The following is a 21,609-nucleotide window of genomic DNA, read 5'->3' as shown; positions in this document are numbered from 1 at the left end:
CATGGACATCAAGGACACACCTTGTAGCCAACAGTTGAATTGAACACTGAAGTGTATACAAAAATCCCTTTCCCCGTTATGTGAAACAGCATCTGGTGAGAATGAAAGATGGAGAAGGGTCACGTTTGGGATGAGCGAGTGAAGGACTTAAGGGGAAATAATAACCTTCTTCTTCTTTAGACATTGTCTGAGTAGCTCCCTTTGCTGCCTGCAACGGCAGGAAAGCTATAGAAAAACCTGCCTACTCCTAATCCTTGTGTGTGTTTTAGGTTGCATACACTGTCTGCAAATTCTAATACCACTTTTCCTTCTAGGCTATAGTGTTAATCAACTTCGACAAGCAGAAGTGAAAATTATAAGCACTAGAATTTGCAATAGGAGGGAAGTGTATGGTGGAGCAGTAACACCTGGAATGTTGTGTGCTGGATACTTAGAGGGACAGGTGGATGCTTGCCAGGTAAGCCTTGTCTTAAGTAATAGTAAAAAGGAAGGACATGGGGTGGGAAGAGATGTTTCCTAGAAATAAGAAATAATCAAGATCCTCCAAAGTATGTTTTTTGTTTATGGGGTTCAGGATCTTTACAGATGTAAATTAAGAACTTCACTGCTCCTGGGCTGCGGTCTGCACTTACGTGTTTAGTTTTTATATATAATGAAGATGTGAGGGTATAGAATGGGATAGACTATTAGATACTGGCTGTCAGCTTCCGTCTTCTCAAGAAGTCATGCAGAGGTTAAACATAGCTGTGGTCTGGAGACAAACATCTGTCAGTTGTAACAGAACAATGTGATGCTCACTTCATTAGTGAACACTCTTTTCTTTATGTTCCTGCCTACTGATGTTTTTCTCCTTAGGGTGACTCTGGTGGGCCACTGGTGCATGCAAACTCCAGAGGAATCTGGTATCTCGTGGGAATAGTGAGCTGGGGAGATGACTGTGGCAAGCCAAATAAACCAGGAGTATACACACGAGTGACTTATTATCGAGACTGGATCGCTTCCCAAACGGGCATCTGAAACCTGCAGTGGCTTAAGTTTTGTGGGCTGTGTGTAAGGCTATTCCTCTGACACATTCTGCTCTGTGGTTACCCTCTAAACAGCTGCTGGCTTGGCTTGTGGTGATATATCAAGTGCCAGCAAGCTCAGAGTAGTCTAGGACTTGAAATTGGTTTGGCCTACCTCCAGAAAGGAACGGACTCAATTCGTGTGACAGAGCTGTTTGTTCACAAAGTATTCTGTCAAAGGGGCAAAGGCTTTGGTTTATGTGCAACATGCTGACCCTCTTCTTTGTGTCCAAATGTCTTGGCCTACTTTTGTAACCAGGCAAAGCATCTGAGCCTAAACAATCATTTATCAGCATCCAGGAGAAGTCATAACTAAAATATTGCCCATCTGTTTGCTACGTGTTCCCAAGGCCCCTCCGATCCATAGACCAGCTGTAATTGAGCCTGTGACTCCAAGGATGCTGCGCTTCTGAATACTCCTTGAGCTCTTTTCCTGCAATGTTCCAGGGAGCATACTGTAATAATGAACAGAAGATGGCTTAGAGATATTCCAGTTCCTAGTATCATGTCAGCTACCTAGGTAAATTGAGAAGTTTTCTTTGCTGGGTTATCCTGAAGTAGTGATTGCTGAGAGACATCAACTTCTGTCCACGTTCTCTGAACAAGTGAACACGCTTTGTATGAACTGTACCTACCACAGCATTTGCCACGAGTGATTGCTGGATTTGAGACTGAAAACCACTTTGTATTCATGCCATTCTGTTGTCATATCAGAATATTTGGCTGAATGAATTTCCATTTTAAAACTTTCCAGATTGTATTGTTTTTAATAAAAGTCCTTGGCTTTTTGTGCAGGATGGAGCTTTGTAACAATCTTGGTATGACCATTGCCAAAAACAGTCTCCAAAAACAGCTTGTTCTCACAAATGGTGTTCTCAGGTCTTTTTAAGTTAACCTGTATATCTGCAGCTGCATCCTGGGGGGTGAAAAAAAACACGTCGTCATTGTCATGGTGGAACTGCATGTCTGCTTCAGAACAGAGAACTTCAGACTGACCCAGAAATCGATGTAAAGATCTTTCTTCTGTCAGGAGTTAAGAGGTGCCTGTGTCTTGTTGCTAGTCCGTAGCTAGCCCATCTGATCTCACAAACTTTCTACTTTCTTTGCCTTTGTTTTCAGGAGCCCACGTTCCTCAAACTCGTACACCCCAGCAGTGGAACGTGCCTATCCCTGGTGAGGATGCTTTTCTTAATATGTTTGCAGACTCCTTCCAACACCATGCGGTTGCTCATTCTGACAACTCTGAATGGTGTGGTCTTAATTGTTAGATATATGAGCCACTCGCTCTCTTTTTCCTTGGTGGTCAGAAGAGAAAGAACTTGTCAAAGGAAATACCAGCCACACTGCTGAGACCCGGAGCTGATCCAGTGTAGCAAACAGGCAGGAATTTTATGTCAGGCTAGAAAAGATGAGCAAAGCGGGAGGCTTTCAGCATCCTCACAGTTAGACCATTTGGGGAAAGACTGATTATAGTCTTAGGATCGAAGTGTTGTCCAAACTGAGTACAAGTCAGTTAATATCATCCGTGGTAGTTCAGGGGTAATGCAGCTTGCTGCAAACCCTACCCAGCAGAGCATCAAGTTAACAGAAGTACTTTTATTGCACATCCTATGATTTAGGTGCCTGCAAGTGCAGCGAACCATGCTTTGCTGGATCTTCACTGGAGCTATGGGGTGTTTGGATGACCAGAAAAGGTTTGCGTGAAGAACAAGGGTCTGAAGCTGTTATCCTACTTCTGTGAACATCATGAAGACCTGGCGTTTAAAATGTGCTCTCAAGGAACTTTTCTTGTGGAATACTGTGAGCTCCAGAAAAAAAACGTAGTGGTTTAAGTTTTAGGTAGGGAATAAAAAGTATCAAGCTGGTTCCATAGGTCTGAGCCTGACAAATCTCACTTTAATCCCGTAAACAGAACATGGATTTGAAGTATATTACCTGTAAAGGAAGCTTAAATACAATGCATGGTAAGTGTATAAGATTTGTTTTTTTCCTGATAACAATTGTCTTACCAGGACAGTAAGTAAACTTCAAGTCTTCTTGAAAAAGAAACATTATTAAAAGATGCCATGAGTTTCTAATTCCCAAAGCACTTCAGGCTTGGGTTTTCAAAGGGCACATTTTTTTTCCCTATCCTGCCAAATTTCATTGTAGTTCAGGAACAGAATATTTTTAGGTCTGCAAATCCCAAATATTTCACTGGTTTCCAGAAACAGGTAAGTAGATGTCCAAAAGATTTCTTCTGAATATGTGAACTTTCTAGTTGCACTTGTTTTGGGTACAAAATCAGAAACCCTTAAGCATTTTGATCTGTGCAAAGGGCTGCTGTAAATGTAACTCTCCAAAATAGTGCACACAAAGTTGAAAAAGTGAACTCATTTTTTGCTGAAGGAGCTTCCAATTCTGAGCATCTGTCTGGAGGGATCTAGTGCATGGCTGACGTTAATGCCAAGTGCCAGTGCAGTGCAGCAAGGAGGAATGGGACTTCAGAGGACCAGACACCTACACAGTGTGTGTTTTTCATGATAGCAGCAGGAACAAGTCTTTTGGCCTTGTTTCTCTTGGAAGCAATGTAGTTTCCATGCTCTGAGGCCTCTTAGTGATGCAAAGCAGTATAAATGGGGACTGTCAATGAGATCACTTCAAAGAACACTCCATCCACAGGCATACTGGTGCAGATGGACCTGATGGATCTGAATCTCTTTCTTATGGCAAAACTACACTGATGTCAGCATCGTCTAGCTTTTCTTGAGAGAGATTGTGGAAACCTGAAGCAATGTATGCAGCAAAAATGTTGTTTGGTTTAGGTGGCCTAGCAGACCTGTATTTTTTCTAAGCTGGTCTCACCTATTTCTAAAGCTGCAAGCTTTGCCTGCTCTCAACCATGTTTTCAAAGGAATTGTGACCACCACTGAAGGCAGAATGGGATGCATCTAACCATAACACACAGGAATGTAATTTATATGTCAATCTAATAAAAAACTGTTAAAAATTGTCTTCTGTTCTATGTACTTGTTAATTTCCTGTGTCATGGTAAACAACTGCCAGCTGGGGACTGATCGGTTTTAGAACATTATACCGATTCTATGCCATGTATTTACATACTGAATTTATGTAGTCTTTAACAGGTGTCTTTGACTTGTTTGAGGAGTGTCATTGGAAGCCCTGTGCACACTGTCCAGACTCGAACAAGTTAACCTGCCTGCTCAACGTTACCCAGTTTTGCATGCAGGCAGAAGCAGGTCTTGGGTCAGCCACTAGAGGGTGAATCGTATTGTATAAGGGCCTCTTAGCTACTCGTGGTGCTCCGTTTCAGCTCCATGGAGGGAGCCTGGAGTACAAGGTAGTATGTCAGCATTGCCTTGACAATGCAGAGATGCTCCATGGTCATCTTGCAAAATTTGAGGAAAGGACAGCTGTTCAGCTTTTAGAGTAGGCCTCTGCAGCACTGAGCTTTGGTTTCTTCCCCCACTTACAAAAAGTTGGTATCAAATGCTCCTGTTCACAGATGTAAGTACAGCACATTATGGCTATGAGCCATACTGACTGAGCAGATTTTGCCTGCTTCTCTGCTGCACCAGAGCCAAACCACAGTGCTGCAGGAACGTAGACTGGAAGTGCACAATATTGGTTATTGGCATCATGGGTCTGTTTTCTCAGCTCGTTGGCCTTCTTGCAAAAAAGATGGCAAAGAGCAGCAGCAATTTGGAGTCTGGTAGGATGGGAACCTTGCAGTGGCTTACAGCTGCTGTTTGCTTTGATCTCCTATTTTGAGAACTGATTATTCTTATAGATTGAAGACCCCAGATTTGTTCCTTTCCAAGATGGGAAACTTGGGAAGTTCTGAGCCAGAAGAGCAAGCTCTTTATGATTAAAATGTGCTAGAGTTCATTGATCCTGGTCTGTAATACCTAACAGACAAAGGGACGGTCTTCGAATTTGAGATTGAAAGGGTTAAAAAAAAAAAAGTACGCCAGCCTTAGTGCAGAACTCCAAGACATGCAAGGTTGGTAGGAACGAGAAGGTTCCTTTGGAAGAACAGTAGCCATTGTGTCACGTTTTACTAGGTCAAGTGTAATAAAGGGAGTCTTAAATCAGAGACAGGCTTTGTAACAGACATCTTTGTAACAAGTCTGTTTTGTTTTTTTGATCAACTTAGGGAAAACTACTTTTTTGCTGTTTTCTGGCAGCATGTGCTGTGTACATGACACTTAAGTATTAATGAGGATTTTGTAGCTGGTTACTGCCATGATCCAAGGAAACGTTCAGCTGTTGTGGCCATATCTGGCTGGGGGAGCCAAGTGGGTGGAGTTCCTATCAAAGGGCTTGAAGTGGAGAACTGAGAAACAATTCTTGGTCTTTCGTACGTGTGGTTGAACCAGGATCCTTCTATAAAACCTATGGCTGTCAGTATCTCAGCTTGCTTGGTTTCTTTGATCTGTTACTGCTGCAAAGAACAATTTTCAAAACTCATCTGGATAGAATAGCTAAGCAAGTGTTACAAATGGCTGTTAATCTGCTTTATCTTGAGCTTTTTAATTTAATACGTTATTCAAAGGAAGTGTCATTTAAGGATATTTTGTTTGCAAGCCACTGTTCATCGCTAGCGGCTTGTTCTCGTGCAAATAAGCTGTTCCCATAAAGACAAAGAAAAGGCTTTTGGAAACCTGTTACTCAAAAATCTGATGAGTTTCTTTTCTGTAAACTTGGATAGGTCAAGGGATACACGGCATGTTTCTGATTCACTTGATTATTGGAAGGAATGCCTTAGCTAAACCCAAAATGTTGTGCCTTGCTCTGTTCTTCCCCTCAGCTGCAGTGCCTCCCACCTTCTGTTTGTGTCGCTGGGCGGCACAATCTTTGAGGAAGGACTTGCCAGCATCCTGGTATCCGGAGGCTGTTATAACCACGGACAGTTCTTTGCAAGTCAAAAACAATCAGCTGCCCGCCATTGTCATGTATCTGACCTTCCTCAGACTCTTGGGGTCACCTGCAGTCTGCAACCTTTGAGTGACCCAGACAGTCTGGCACTCCAGGCCAGATGACCTGCATACCAAAGGGACATGTTACTGAGATCATCCGTTCCCAGTGGACAGACTGTGTCCCAGATGGTCTGGTTGCTCTTGCTTTGAGCAGGAGGCTTGGACTAGACTGTTTATGGTACTCAGGCTAGCTGACTGCCCCCCAATGGTTTCTGTGGCAGGTGAGTGCTCCAGCAAGACAAGCTGAGGACAGCTGACACCAGGCCATCTGCATGCTGATGGACGGAACTTCACCAGGATGCAGTACCTGGCACTGTTGTCCCCACCTTGTCTGGCACTGTTACCACTAATTGAGTAATCAATGAAAATAGTAGGGCATGGAGGGGAAAACTAGCCCTTCTGTGCAACCTAGGCAGAGAACAGGTTACCCAAGAGGGAGCTCTCATATGCACTGCTGCAAAGTGGGACCTTAATTTTGGTGCTGAGCAGTCCTGCTTGAAGCATGCTGAGTTTTTCCTTCAAAGTGACTTGTCCTCTAAACCCTGACTGCAAGGTTAGCCAGAGTTGAAATGGCTGCAGGACAGACTTCATGGGCTTGATACTCATTATGTCTGATGTAGCCTGTGAAGCCTCAAAAGCTAATGCAGCATACAATGCATCAGGCAGGCAACTGTTCACAAGAACCACAGTCTTGCGTGGGTCCTGCATGCTTCTGCAAAGTCACCTGGCACAGATAATAGCTGTGGCAGAAAGCATTTCAAAGAGGCAGACGCAGTTTGGCTTCCAGTAGGCAAATTAGCTGGTAAAAACTAGAATGAAATCAAATCAAAGCTAGCCATTTTCTGGGAACATAGAGACACAAGAGAAGTCTTGTTTTGAGCATATCACCTTCAGAGAGCAGAATAGGATAGTTCAGTTGGGAGGGACCTACAAGGATCACCACGGCCAACTGCCTGACCACTTCAGGGCTAACCAAAAGTTAAAGCATGTTAGCGAGGGCATTATACAAATGCCTCCTGACCACTGACAGGCCTGCAGCATCAATCTGCATCAGTGCTCCCAGTAAGTCTTTTCAGCACTTCTGCTGCCTAAAATTACAATCTTATGTTTAATTTGGGCAGTACCTGTAAAGGATATAGCGGATTTTTTTTATCTCAGTGTACCTTATTTCTTTGTAGGCCTAGTCGAGCCATATAAAGACCTCATGTCTCTTGGTAGATGCTTGGTAGATGACCGTGAGAGGAGGATTTGTGTGGTGGGTAGCTAGAGATGCTTGTTGGCCTGATTTTAGGTAACCCCAGGAACGAGATGTGGGCTGGCCTGTTCCTCTGTACCAAGCAGAAGCTCTGGCTGGGCAGCTGCAGAGGACAGGTACATATATGTGTGCTACCTTTTTGCCTTGAATGGGGTGACAGGCTATGAATTCTTTCTTAATGACACTGGAAGTGGGGGATTTCTGTTGTCTAAGGGCGTTGTCAGTATTGTGGGCTGGCCTTTCTGTCTGCTACTTAGACGGGTGTAGCAGTTTCTGTTATAAGGGCCTGGAAAGAGGGACTGTTTGGAAACCAACCAGGGCACGATCTAGCATACTGCAGGGCTTGAGGCCATGGCTATAACATCTGAGAGCCTCTACATGCTCAGGATCTCAAAACTGCAGGGGCACGTGTTAAAATTTGGCCTCAAGTGACTTTTTATGGCTCAAGATAAAGGACTTGGCTTCTCTCCCAGCCCTGACATTTGAGCTGGAGAATCGTTCCATCCTTCCACTTACCAGTTATTAAAAGCCATGGCTGGGAATTTCAGGTGCCAAAGAAAGGATGTTATAGTAAACTTTTTTTTTTTTTTTGTAAAAGCAGGAGAGGTGGTGCGTAGCGTGTCTAGCTGAAGGTAAGTATAAAGAAATGCATCTCATTTAGAGCTCCCTTGAATTTCAGAAGTGAAATGCAAGATGCTTTCATATTTTCAGGATGGGGGGGTCTTGAAGCCTCAACCGAGCTGTCAAAATGAGCTGATGGAAAATGAGTGGACATCTCCAAGGATAGAATTCCATTGTAGTAGACCCATTTGGCCTTTTCAGGTGCTCACAGAATAATTTAGATTGGAAGGGATCTCCAGAGGTCTTTGTCCAACCCCCTGCTCAGAGCAGGTCTAATTAGTTCAGGTTGATTGGTGCTGTGCACTTTAACAGTGCTTCTGTCAGTTCTGTTGAATATCGCCGGCAGGAACATCCACTTCTCACTGGAAAAGTAATGACTGGCACGATACATGATCTAAAATTCATAGCTCAGGTTGAGTAACTGGTAGGCAATTATGTAAAACATCTTTGCTTATAAATTCCAAAGATGTTATTGCTTTGGGGCTGGCCAGTGGCCATCTCTCAAGGTATCCTTTGTCTCTACAGCCATGCAGCCTGTGTGAGTACGCAAACATAAACCAAGGCAGCCTGTTATTACCACTCTTAGGCAAGCAGACTGACTGGCTGGGCTGACTTTGCAGGGTTAAATGGATGGAATCGTTATTACATCTTTTTACACTTTCATTTACAAAATCCCGTGCGCCCACATTGTCTGATTTCCACCCTATGCTTTGATAGATAGTTTCTGTATTGCTTCCCTACTATTAACCAAAAATACTACTTACTGACTTTGCTTACTGAATAACTCCCCAATAATAAGCACTTTGCAATTTGCTAATTTATTGTGAAGAATATTGTTCCTTAATGATTGTCTTTTCTTGGCCTGTCTGTACCGTTGTTCCCGTGGACAAGTATGTGTAAATGGCTCTTGTATGTTCTGATGCAGGCAGGAATATTTCCTTATTTTCCACTGTTTTCCAGGACAATTTATTTTAATGGCTAATTAATCTGAAAACAAAAGCAACCTACTTTAATTGTTGTTAGGCAAATTGCAAAAAATTATTGATCCGAAAAATCCAAATCCTATTTTTGGACTATCTCTATTGTTCATGCTTTACAGTAACAGCAGGAAGAAGGTCTGTCCTCTGGAGATGAGCTTTGAAAATTACCAGTTCATTTATTTGTTGTCCATGACACTTCCTCTAGCAGTACCTCCAGAGATCCTTCGCAACCTGGTGTTCTTCTAGTGAATGCTCTTCCTCTCCAAGAAATCTCATTGCAGAACCCATGTTCCTGAGTGAGTTTTACTTCAAGCTCCCACTGTTTGCTGAAGTAAAGACCTGTTCTGCTGGGATTTGTTTTTCTCTTGACCCAGGTGGGTAGAGTTGGCCTTTGCACTTGTAGGCACATCAGGGAAAATTCTATGCATCTTACTCTGTCAAGACTTCAAGGGCCACCTTTGCCCAGTGTGCTTGGCCTAGCTATGCAGAGCACCTTATTTGTGGTCTTCAAATACTAATCAAGCAGTTAATGTTTATAACCTGCTAACAATGCTGCTAACTTTTATCTCTGTGACCAGGCCACTGTGCACACCCTCAGACTGACCATTCTGGGAAGAAATTGCTACATGCTTCTTTGGGTTACATCCCAAGCTTAATTAAACCTTTTCTGTTCTAGGAGTGTGTATTTTGAAAGGATGACAGATTTTGTGATCATAACTTGTATTTTTTTTAAAAAAAAAAAGTTAAACCAGACGATTTTAACATATTGTCATAAATTCTGGATTGAATTGGTTTGTAAAGTTGGAGTGCTGGAGTTCCTGTGGATGTTGCATATTTTTCTATGGAGCAGGAGTTTCCTTTTAAGCTGGTACTTCTCTTCATAATTTTTTTTTTTGGGGGGGGGGGGGGGGGCGGTTATTGACCTTGAAAAAGAAAATAGTGGGGCTGTGCGGGAAGAGAAGGTCCAAAGGAGGATATTAGTACACAGTAACTTTGTATTTATTCACTCATATAAGGTAGGTAACTGCAGCAATGCCCTTTCTACAGGGAGATAAGAGAAGCCAAAAAAGCAGTTGACTTGACCAAAGCAAGGGGAAAAAAAAAACAGCGAGAGAAACAGGAGGTGCAGTGCAGCAGCACTCAGCTTTTCCCACCGTCTCAGAAATGAGTTGTCCAGACAATTGTTCCTCAAATCATGTTGAAGTGCTTGTGAGTGGACCTTTCTGGGGAAAGAGGGAAAGGGACTATGTGTGACTAGATGAAAATTTCATCCTTCTGTTTTTTCTACCCCTCTGTTACTGAGGATTTTGTGAATGAGTGTTCCCATGAAAGTGACTGGATTCCTGATACTTCACTGAAAAAACAAATGCTTCCAACTTTTTGGCAAAAACCCAAGTGCATCAAAGGCCAGAAGCAAGGAGTTTGGATTCTGGTAATTTTCCATTTTCATTTGGGGATTTAGATGTAAGTGCCGAATCTCTCACCAGAGAATATCCATTTTTTTCCCCTTCCAGCTGGCTCTGAAGAACCAGGTTTGTGCTGGGAGAAGTGAATTCCAAGGAGATTGGTGGCCCTTTTCACAGAGTAAGCATTTTCCACAGGCGGGGTTGTGCCAACCATTACATGACTAACGTGTAATTAGGAGGCCGGATACTTATAGTTGTCATGTCCCTGATGCCAAGGGAGTCCAGGACGGCTGTGGAAGAGCGAGCACTGAGGGAGATGCGGCTTGGCTGACCAAGCCGTTTATGTCTGTGTTTGTTTTTGTGTTGGGCCTTTGTGTTGGCCATCTCAGGAGGCGGGTGACTGAAGTGCGGACAGTGCGGTGACTCTCCCTTATGGCTTTTACAGTGAGTCTATGGTAGAAGGTGCTGCCAGTCAGGCGAAGGCCTGCTGTAAGGACACAATTTGGACAGAAAGGGAGTGCTAGGAAAGGGAAACTTAACACACTTCCTGTTCTGCTGTGGTGAGGAACAAGTCTTCTTGCCTGGGCCGGTTTATCTGCCCCATCCATCTCTGCCTGGGGAGTTCTTTGATGCTGAGCTGATCAAGTTAGAGTCTTCTTATCGACTCCATGCTTACCTCTGTTTGTTTTTATTCCGAAGTTCGCTCTCTCGTTTTGCAATAACCCACAGGGTGCTGGGTGTTGCGCCAGCCGTGCCTCAATGAAGGATCTTCACTCAACACCTTTCCCTTCCCGTCACACCAGTCAATGCGACTCCTGCATTTTCCAGCAGCATTCGCTACGCAGTCCAGACTTCAGTCGAACTGTGGTTGGAGGTCAGAAAGGCTACCAGACCTACCGGGACCTACCATGGGATCTTCAAAAGTAGGTGGTGTGTTTTAACTCAGCAAGTTTTATTTGGAGGTGTAATGTTAGTAGGGGATATCGTTTATGGGAGAGCTTCAGGAAGTGAAGGACATACATAGGTCAAGAAAAGACATTGCTGTTCTCTGCCTTTCCTGCTCTCAGCCCTCATTGTATCTCTGCCTCCCTTCATCCTTTTAGAAGTAGAGTACATCATGGACCCACCCTAAATTTGCAACTTGAAACGGGGCAATAAATGGAGGGGACACTAAACAGTAAGTTGCAGGCTGAAGGGGAGATTTGGGGGATTGGTTTGAATGAAAGGAACAATGTGTGGCTGGAGAGAGAACTGCAGAGGAAAATCCTTTCTTAGCATGGCCAGGAGCACAAAGATTTGCCTTCTGTTTAGAGAGTTGATATGATAGCTTAAGTTGACGCTTATCTTTCCCTCTGTAATTGTCTTATCCTGCCCCCAGCAGGATTTTATTGCAGCAGTGCAGAATCCAGGAAACTTTTGTGTCAAAATCAAATTTTAACAAGATGATTTTGGGAAAACATGCCTTTTGGTCAGGTCTAGGTGCAATATTATTTCCCTCAAGCTGTGCAAAGGGTCCCAGTTAAAACAGCAAAGACAGCATAGCTACATAAGGAGAAGGTGCCCATGAAATGTTCATTGTTAAAGGTTGTTGCTAGAACTTTTAAAGAAGAAGCCACAGTTTCTGAGGATAGTGACCAGGTGTTTTGTATTTGAAAACATTTTATGCAGTCAGAGATGCTGGATATTCTTAGTTTTGTTTTACTGTAACTTAATGTCAAAGACATTGCTGGAAAGTTCAGAGTATTTTTACAAAAAGAAGCCTCCCAGCCACAGTGTTCTACTATGATCTCTTAGATCAGAGTAGGGATCCAATTGTAAATGTAGAGTGAGCTGCCTGTAGTTTGTTGTTTAACACTGGCTCCTGAATTCATGGAAACTTTGCTGCTGGATTGACAGAACTTATTCCTTCTGCACACTTAAGTGTTTTTCTCTTTTTCCAATGTTTTAGTCAATATAGTGTTGACTTTGTCAGGAGAAGAATGAGTTCAGCTTGTGGTACTCAACACTCAAAGATCCCGCTGCCAGTTCAACATCCATACCTTTAAAACTGTGCTGCTCTGACAGTCAGTGAGGAAGAAATCACTTTGTGCATGTTATATAAAGGTGTATAAGTGAGGGTTCTGTATATAGCAGAACTGAAAAGCTATTCCTTTTTCTAGTTAGATGGAAATCTAGTTGCTATGTCTTGTTTATATCAACAGTGGTGTAAATCATTTTAATAACAGTGTGCTAGACAGTAGTTAAACAACATCTAAGTCCAGTTTGGTTGCCTCCTGTTTAGGAAAGGATTTAGTTGTTTAAATAGTTGATTAGATTGTTGTAAAATCTTACGTGGGGGAAATCTGTCTTGGATAACTAAATATTTACACATTTCAGAAAGGATGGAGACTGGTCTTAATCAAAGAGCCCATGTAGCTTGTTAAATGTCCAGATATCTTTGTTGGCCAGGGATATAGGTCTGAGTGTTCACCTGTGAACCTTGCTGTTTGAGCACATCACACTGTGCCTTAGTCTATAATAAGAGTACTACTTCAGTGTTAACTTTATCCAGCTCCAAGATGTCCCTTTTTACTGCATTTTGAGCTAAGCTGGAACATGTGTTCCATAAGATCCTTCAGAAAGCAAAGCTGCTAAGGAGAACAGGGTGGAGTGGACAGCCTAGTTGGTCTTGTCGCTCTCACATCGTGCTGTGCCCTGTGGTCTGGGGAGCAGCGACTTACCACAGCTTCCTTGTGAAGATCTTGTGCGCTGGCAGGGTAAGTTGTAGAGTAACTGGTGCTGTATATGTTAGTCTAAAAGTGAATATGTAGGTGGAAATGCAGTGCCACTTGCACCAATTTGTCATCCGGTAGGTGGGCAAAATAAGTGTAAATTACAGACTGTTGAGGTGTAGCAGGAAATGAATACCAGCCCTGGTGCAAGGACAGTCATGTTCCATTGGTATTAGTGGGAGTTGTGCCTGATTATTGCAGGAGGTAGATGTTCCTGCATGGTATCAAACAAACTTACTCTGCTCAGTTTGTGTGCTCCGGTCTAGACCCTGATTCCAGAAGCTGTAGTGAAGTTCTGATATATGCCAGAACTAATTTGATGACTTCAGAATTGGTACCATTTGTGTTTCCTTGCCACTTTCCCTCAGTTTCTGAGCTTTTCAGACAGAAAAACAAAATTATGAAGAACTTAATCCTGGGTATTAAAATCTGGTCATCTTCATTACCTGAGCAAGCCCCAGTGTAAGCTCAGCTGCGTTTCTGGCCTCTGCTGTTCCTACTAGAGGGTGTTGCAGAAGTGCCTTACTCTGTTAAGTTTTTCACAGGCAATCTATTTTGGGTCAGTGCATTTTGGGTCAACTGTAAGCCTTTAATTCATTCTGTTTCCATCACATACTTTGTCCATTTCTGTATTTTTAGTTACAGAGATCTGTGTTCTCAATGAAGTCTTGTTAACACAAACCTTGGGATGGCTTAATTTGACATGCTTCCGATACTAGACAATCTGACAACTTCATGTAGTTTGTGGACAGATTTGATGATAACAGGGACAGGTTTCATACGGAAAAGAACATGGGAATTGCTAAATTTCTCTGTCACTGGAAAATTGCCCTGGGCTCAGCTGAATCTCTTGCCTAAGGAGTCTTCTCTGATTTCATCAGGGTTTCTCCTGTGAAGAAATTTGTCCATCTCTGTTCAGTGAAAAAACTTTGCTAGATTACAGCATCGTACTGTTTATCTGCCCAGACCAGCAACTTTTTACTGTATATAAGCTATAAAATAGAGAAAAACCTATTATTCAGCCAGAAATGCAAGCTTCCAAACTACATGAAAAGCTGGATACTTTGGGCCAGATTCTCAGTGGATATAAGCTGTTGCAGATGCACACAATCACGAAGGCAGAAGAGCAATTATTACTAAGGCTGATAAAACACTTTTCATCAATTTTCCTCAAAGCATCTTAAATAGGAATGAAATATCAGACATTTTAAAACTATAGAGAAAATCTGCCTGCCTAAGCTTCTTTTATAGGACTATAAATGAAAGACATTTGATAATCCACAAGAAAACATCACTTCTAGGTGGCTGTTTTGGGTTTGGTAGTTGCACTGTCATGTCAACAACTTTCTTTTGCAGACGCTGCTGGTGCTTGCATGCTGAAGCAGAGGCCTGTGCTGTTTCACAGTGCGTGCTGACTTAGCTAGACACAGGCTCTGATCTGAAGTTCACAGCAGCTAATGGAGGGCAGATAATTCTCACAAGCGTCAGAGCGTGCGTTCTTCCCTGGCAAGGGCTTTCCCTCTGAAGCAGGAGGTTTGACTCACTGGAGAGGGTTTTAAATCTGCTCCTTTGGAAGAAGTGAACTTTAATTCCGAGATGTGGAAGAGTTGCTATTTCTTTCCTAAATTAGCAGTTTCAGGCTGTACTGAGGCAAGTATGTGAATGGTTTATTTAATGTATTTATGACACTTTTATTAAATGGCATCCATAAGAAACTAGTTAGGGTATTAGATAAGATTTTTAAATTGTTGAAACTTTTTTTTTTTGATACCCCTCTGTTAATGAAAGTCAACAGACAACTAGCTGACCACTGTGTCCTTGCCATGTGTGGCTTTTAAAATTTATAAGGGGGAGGGATCCCTCTGGTTTTGTGTTTATTGGTGTGGGCTTCTTATTCAGGAAGAGGTTTCTTGGGGGCTGCTTTGTGCTCATGATGGGGGGAGCCCAAACACTGATGTAAAATGTGTCCCTTCAAATCACCCACCACCACTCAGGAAGTCTCAGTGGACATTTCTAGGAAAATAACCAGCAGAACGCCAGATGAAAAAGCCACTAAATTGTTAGGAATTATTAGGAAACAAAACAACCAAATGAAATTGTTATGCTAATGTGGACAATTTTACATCTTTTGTTTGTTTGTTTGTTTCTCCTTATCAGCAAACTTTTCACTCCTCTTCCTAATCAGACAAATTTTAAGCTGGAATTGGCAAACAACCTTTTGCCAAGGGATGAAACCCAGTCCCTGACTGCGGTGTATTTAAGATTACTGTACTGAGGTAGAGGGCAGGACCATGAAGGCTGCAAGCAGAAGGGACCCTAACAGAAAACCCAGTGAGGTCAGTGGGAGATTTTCAGCTGATTTTTGGCTCAGGCTTAAAATCTCCGTTTCTCCTGGAGGAAACTACTGACTGCTGCTGTAGGGTTTTTAATCCTGCTGTGTATTTCTGTTACACTCCCTGTTCCTTCTCTGTTGAACAGGTAGTTCCCAAGGGGTTAGCAGAGACTGCTTGACTCTTGACCTGAGAACATAATTTCCTGCCATTGAACTTGTATCAGCTCTCTGCAGTGTTCAAGCTCTTGGTCATGTGAATCAAAGCTATTTCAGTTTTGGGATAGTTACTTCTCACGTGTCTTGAATCCCTGCAAGTACTGTCTCACTTTTCATTTGACAACGTCCCATTGTGTAATAATTAATCTTTGAGGAATGAACCTTAGGAGACAGAGCAGAGCAGCAATACAACTCAAACCTAGTGGAAATGGACAAGTATCAGCCCAGCAAGCTCTGTGCTTTTGTCTCCAACACAGATCTTTGAAAACCTGGATTTGAAATTCAGTCCACGCATCTTTTCAAATGGAGAAGTATCCAGTTTGTACAGATTAGCCAAACAGCCTAATCAGGGACATTCTAGTCATAACATTTTTTTTTAAACAAAGTTTTGGCTTTAGAACAAATTAGTGATGGAGAGCAAGTCTTTAACAGTCCTTTCATGCTTTTATTTAAAAGGAAAGGGAAGCATTTATTCAGAAAAAAAGGGGAAAAAGACATCTCAGTTTTTCCCCAAACAATCCCACCTCTATTAAGTGACTTTCTATGATGTATTTGTTGAATTTAGTCAGTTAAGAAGCTGTTCAATTTAGAGCCTGATGAAATGGTGCTCTCAGAGAGGTTTCATGAATTCAGTGGAAGTCATATAGTGAGTAAGATTACACATATAAGTAACTGTTGTGGACTGAGGCTTGTGTTTACTACATGGAACACAAAAGGGAAGAAATTAAGAATAAGGATATAAAAAATAAAAATGTTTACACAAAAATGCTGAAAAAGTTTGTAATATATAGAACGTTCTCTCTCTGTAACTGTGTCCCAGCCATGTTACTTCTGGTCTGATACCATTCTTTCACTGATACGATAGGCAGTTACTTCTTCTCACTCACCTGCTGTGGTGTGGAGTTGGCATTCAGCCTTTTAAATGGGCTTCTCAAACCCAGCATTTTGGTCTGGGGCTCTGCCAGGATCGTTATAGCTGAAAGACCTTCTAAGTGTTTTTCCTTCTGTGAAGTTTGAGGAAGGCAATTGCTTTTTTAAATGAAACTAAGATAATGAATGTGAGTAGGTCGTGTCAAGTTAGCTGTGTTTTTTTGTTTGTTTGTTGTTGGTTTTTTTGATTTTTTTTTTTTGCGACTTAGTCTCACTGCAAGCATTGTAGAAATATTTGCAAAACACATTGTCCATGCAGAAGACAGAATGTCTTAGTTTTGACTATTAGCTGCATAGAATCATAGAATATCCCGAGTTGGAAGGGACCCATAAGGATCATCGAGTCCAACTCCTGGCACCGCACAGGAAAAAATAAAAAGCATAAACTAAAGCTGAACTTGCCACTCACTTAATGAACTAAGGTAAGAGCTACTGCTACACCCACTAGGGCTTTGAGACCTCTCAGACAATAAGCTGAGTCTTGTTAGATCCTGATTTCATGTAGCACATCTATAAGGGCTACCCCCATAAATGAATGTTCTCCATGGAGACCAGATTCCAGGCACCACAGCGGTGAGTGATCATTGGAAGTTTAGTTAAATTACTCTGGCTTTATGTTTTAAATAAACAGAGAGAGCAAATGTAGTAGTACTAGAGATGTTAAGGTGTGGTTCTCTTAGATTTGTTTTAATCAATTTTCTGACCAAAGTGCTTATGAAATCTCTTCTCAAAATATTTAAATTATCCCTATTTTATTTTATCCCATTTCCTATTTGCTTTCCAATAACTGAGATAGTTGTCCCTTGGAAAGAAAGATCAGTTTATGAGGAAGTTAGAGGCAGTTTCCTATATTTTTCTGTATCTGACTCTGAACACTTGTGAGCCCATTGGTCAATCAGTCTAGAAATGTGTGGCTTGAAAAACAGGGTAACATGAGGCGTGAGGAAAAGATGCTACAGAGATTGACCAGCCAAAGTCTCTTCAATTATCAAAGGCAGTTACTGTATCGAGCTATTTCCTAAATGTTCTTGTTAATGAGACAAAGCCCTAACCATTTATACCTACATATTCTTCATTTCTCCATTTAGTGTTTTAAGAGAACTTCCATGCACTAGGCTCAGAAATAATGTTGGAGCTGCTCTTCACCAAACTCTTAACACAACCGTTTCATTTTGGTGTTATTTTTTTCTGCTGTGGATCTACAGATTCATTTTGAAGAAAACCAGATGAGATGAGAGTTTAATAAGCTGTTTTAGAGTATAGGAGGAATGAACTCTAGTGTATTTAAATTATGCCTCATGAGGTGTTCCAGAAGTGAGCTATATTATCTTGTTACGAATGTGGGAACTCACTGAGATCCCTTCATACCCTCAGGAGAGGGTCCCTGTAGTCTTGTTTTCTAGCTGTACGTGGAGCTGGAGGTGTGCATGTTAGCATGAGTGAGGTGGGTGGCTCTAGTAGGAATGACTCTTTGCCAAAAACTCTTCCTTCCTGTTCTGTATTTTGTAATGGCTGATAACATCATAGAAAACATGGCTCATGGGATCTTAAGATGTCTTTGAGTTCATAGCCAAAGGCAGAATTTGCTCTAAATAAACTTTTGGGGGCAGATTTGTTTAAATATCATACTGACCTATTGACTTGCACTGTGTTAATTTGGATTAGCACCTGTGTAATTAAGAGCACAGCAGAGAGAAGTATCCGGCTAGGCTTTCTACCTGTGTTCCCTTGTCTGCTCACATGTCCCTGCCCCCTTCCCTGTCATTCCATCCCTTCAGCTAATACTGCTTAGTACCATGCTTACCTTTCTTTTTGGATTTGGCCTGAGTAAAACAGGAAGCACACGCTGTTCCTCCAAAATCTGTTTGTCTTTTTTGTGTGTGTGTGTGTGTGTGTGTGTCCAGCCCTGCTTTTCATGCTGAAATAAACCGAACAGCTTGGGTAATGCATAAATACGTACTATAGAAATGAAGGGGATGGGTTTTTTTTCCAGTTTTGTTGCACTAAGGAGCAAAGGCACTAGTATGTCTGTGATAACTGACTTGTTTAACCTCTTGAAAGCTGCTTACATTGCTGTACAAGAGTTCACTTAGCTGAAGAATGAGAATAACAGTTTTATTCTTGGAAATTTCCAGTCAGGAAAGTCCTTAGTGGGACACCTATTTAATTGAGCCATTAAAACAAACAAACAAACAAACGAAACACCTGCATCTGTTTTCTGTGGCTCTTGGCATATGTCAGCATATATTTCAAAATAGCCTTGAGTCATGGTTTCATTTTTAAGGGTGTTGGGTGAGAAGTCACTTAATACTTGTGGGAAGAATCAGCTTATACCAAGGGAGAAAACTTTAGCATCTGCATCTTGTGGTTTTTTTGTTTGTTTTTAATTGAAAAGCACCTCTTAGATATTTATTTTTTCCTTTTTTTTTTTTTTCAGAATTCATCAGCCAGCCATCAAAATAAGACATCTCGAGCCCTGGAAAATTGCTCTAATTGTTATTGGAACAGCAGTGGCAGCAGCCATCACCATTGGTCTCCTAGTTTATTTTCTGGCATATGGTAAGTTTTACAGAACTTACCACTCTTCTGTTACTCTGTTAAGTGCATCTCTCTTGTGCTATTTGAGGTCCACAGTGCTGGGAGTTTGTTTTCCATCAGTCTAACCAAAGCTTATTTGGGGAAAATCCACTGTCTTCTCTATCACTCTTTCCATCCTCATTTAGCATCTTTGTAGATCTCTTCTCAGGAGCATTTCCTTCTGTGCAGGGTGGTTAGGGCTGTGGTTTCTGTTGCCTTTCACTCGCTTTCACTCCTTTCATGTCTTCCTCATGATCTACTTCTGTGATGAGGTCAACACATGAGCCTTCTGGCCTCTGTTAAGCGAGTGACAAGCTAAGCCTCCCGCTTGATTCTACCCATGGTGTTTCCCCGTTCCCCTGCCCTGATCCCCAGCAGTTGCATGCCAGTGCTCAGTGCTGTGTGGATAAGTGGGCCAGGAAGAAAGGCAGCTGACCAGGAGGATGCTACTTGTGATTCTGTGTGCATGTACTACTGGTCAGTCAGAAAAGTAACTGCTGGAGAAACTGGGCTTTTTGTTACTACTTGGCACAGCCCACCCAACAGAAATGATTTCTTGTTCCTGCGTTCCCAGCTTTCAGAATTTTTATTTGAATGGGTTGGGTACAGGTCAACCACTCCACGGACATCTATGCAGTCAGCCCCAGACCCTTCTGTAAGTTCATGGGTCTCGGTGCATTGTGAGTATTGCCTGTTCCTCTTCTCTCCCTTGCAGATCAGAAGCTGTTCTATTACAGCGGCAACGTAAAAATCAGCAATATCCGGTACAGTAATGAATTGTCCAGACAGACCTCAGGGAAGTTTAGAGACCTGAGCGAGAGGGTTGAGAGACTGGTAAGTTGGGACTGTTGTGCCTTTCCTTTATTAAGGACTGTGTGATGATAATGTGAATAGATCACGAGCCTTTGGTGCATCTTGACCCCCCATGGTTAGCAGACATGGGCAATGGATAACATGGGAGTCGTGTTCATACCTGGCAGACCAAATCCACTTGTTTTAGCCCATTTAGTAGATATTTGCAATATTCTCGGCTTCCTCTTACATCAAGAAACATTTCTGTGCCTTCTCCTTCCCCAGCCTGTCTGCTGTATGCACTTCCACGTGTATATATGCAGCATCAGGCACACGAGAGACCAGCCTATACTGACAGAGCTCATCAGACTCCAAATTAGTTCCCTCCTCCCCTACCATATAGCTAGCTACCTGGCACTGCTTGCTGGCTTTCCTGCTACCCTGCTGTCTCTAAGGAAAGCATGCTTTTACACCCTCTCCTTTACGGGGTGGGGAGCGTTATCTGTCAGGCTGCTGCTGATGTTGAGAAAACAATACACAAGTCCTTTTCCTGCTCCTTTGGTATGTTTTGTTGGGAAACTCTCCTACAAATAGTAGAGGGTGCTCATACAGTAGCTATGGAAATAAATAGATACATTGCAATTTCCTTTCTTGTTTTCTCTTTGAGACACTTCCCCACAGATGATAATTACAGAGTTCAGCTCTTTACAGCCATAAGCATGTGATTGTGCTTGTATCTTTTTGTATTTCATTCATTAGGGTCTGATACATATCTCCTACCTCCTGTTTAGCAACCTTGCACAGATACTCAGTTAATAGGACAATCAATGCTTTGCTCCCCACTGTCATTTAATTTAGGGACGTGCCATTTGTTCATAACAAAATCTGAGCTGTGTTGAACGTTGTCCTGGAGAAGCAGGATTTATCAGTGCTAACGTCTCTTCCCAACTCCACTGCTGAGGGCCTTGGAGATCTTGGTCGAGTTGTCCTCCTCTCATGCATTTGTTTCCCTTCTGCCCCATTTGCCTACCAGGGACTGTATTGTTTTTCACAAGATCTGCTTCTGGTGCATGTCTGTGTGTATAGAGTCTTACATAAGCTGCGTTTACTTAGGTGCTACCAATTGACAACTGTTACCTAATAATTGCAGGCTTTTAACCTTGTGATAGGACCTTGGAGAGGGAATGTTCTCCCTGAGCAAGGAGACATGTATTGCTGAGGGGGGAGGAAGGCCGGGACTAAGGAGAAAGCTTTGAGGAAGAACACTTAGTGAGTAAAGTTGAATCCCTTTCTCCCACTTCATTACTTTTTTTTTTTTTTAAAGTCTCCTTTGGCAAGGAAACACCAATTTTAGCCAAGAAGTTATTTCATACAGTGTCAAGTGCAGTCAGAATGTCCTCTGAACCTGGCTGTTAATTCAGATACTGGAATAGAAGCTAGTGTTTTAGAAACGTTGTCTCCTTTATGGGTGTCAAGTACTTCTGACAGTAGTGACAGTAAATACTGGAAGGAATACTGGTTGAGCAGTGAGAAACGTAATTTCAGAGCATGTTAATTGTACCAGATAAGTAATGCCATAACATGCAGACAGAGAACTGTTTCCTTTCCCTCATTCCTATGACTTTTCTTTTAAGTGGTCTTTAATTCAGGCATTAGCTTCTACCTCAGTCTTTCAAATTTTCTGAG

At 42.2% G+C, this 21,609-nt stretch overlaps 2 protein-coding genes across 24 annotated transcripts in view; both read left to right on the top strand.

The window, feature by feature from the left end:
• TMPRSS11E (transmembrane serine protease 11E) overlaps positions 1-4,054 on the top strand; it is a 51,064-nt gene extending 47,010 nt beyond the window's left edge. For 16 of the 21 annotated variants that reach the window (XM_080590740.1, XM_080590744.1, XM_080590745.1 and 13 more), the window contains 2 exons: positions 315-457; positions 856-4,054. In XM_080590740.1, the coding sequence (XP_080446866.1) occupies positions 315-457; positions 856-1,017 (305 nt within the window). In that variant the 3' untranslated portion in view covers positions 1,018-4,054. The remainder of the gene's footprint in view (positions 1-314; positions 458-855) is intronic. The other 5 variants (XR_013950765.1, XR_013950767.1, XR_013950766.1 and 2 more) reach the window with 5 other exon arrangements.
• A 6,447-nt stretch (positions 4,055-10,501) lies between these two features.
• The window catches only part of LOC308194291 (transmembrane protease serine 11A-like), a 37,857-nt gene continuing 26,749 nt past the window's right edge, over positions 10,502-21,609 (top strand). For 2 of the 3 annotated variants that reach the window (XM_080590001.1, XM_080590000.1), the window contains exons 1-3: positions 10,502-11,228; positions 18,992-19,113; positions 19,847-19,965. In XM_080590001.1, the coding sequence (XP_080446127.1) occupies positions 11,065-11,228; positions 18,992-19,113; positions 19,847-19,965 (405 nt within the window). In that variant the 5' untranslated portion in view covers positions 10,502-11,064. The remainder of the gene's footprint in view (positions 11,229-18,991; positions 19,114-19,846; positions 19,966-21,609) is intronic. The other variant, XM_080590002.1, reaches the window with a different exon arrangement.

Source organism: Anser brachyrhynchus, assembly GCF_964034855.1.
Source record: "Anser brachyrhynchus genome assembly, chromosome: 4".
Lineage (NCBI taxonomy): Eukaryota > Metazoa > Chordata > Aves > Anseriformes > Anatidae > Anser > Anser brachyrhynchus.
Note: the sequence above shows the minus strand (reverse complement) of the source record. Positions and strands in the feature narration are given on the sequence as shown.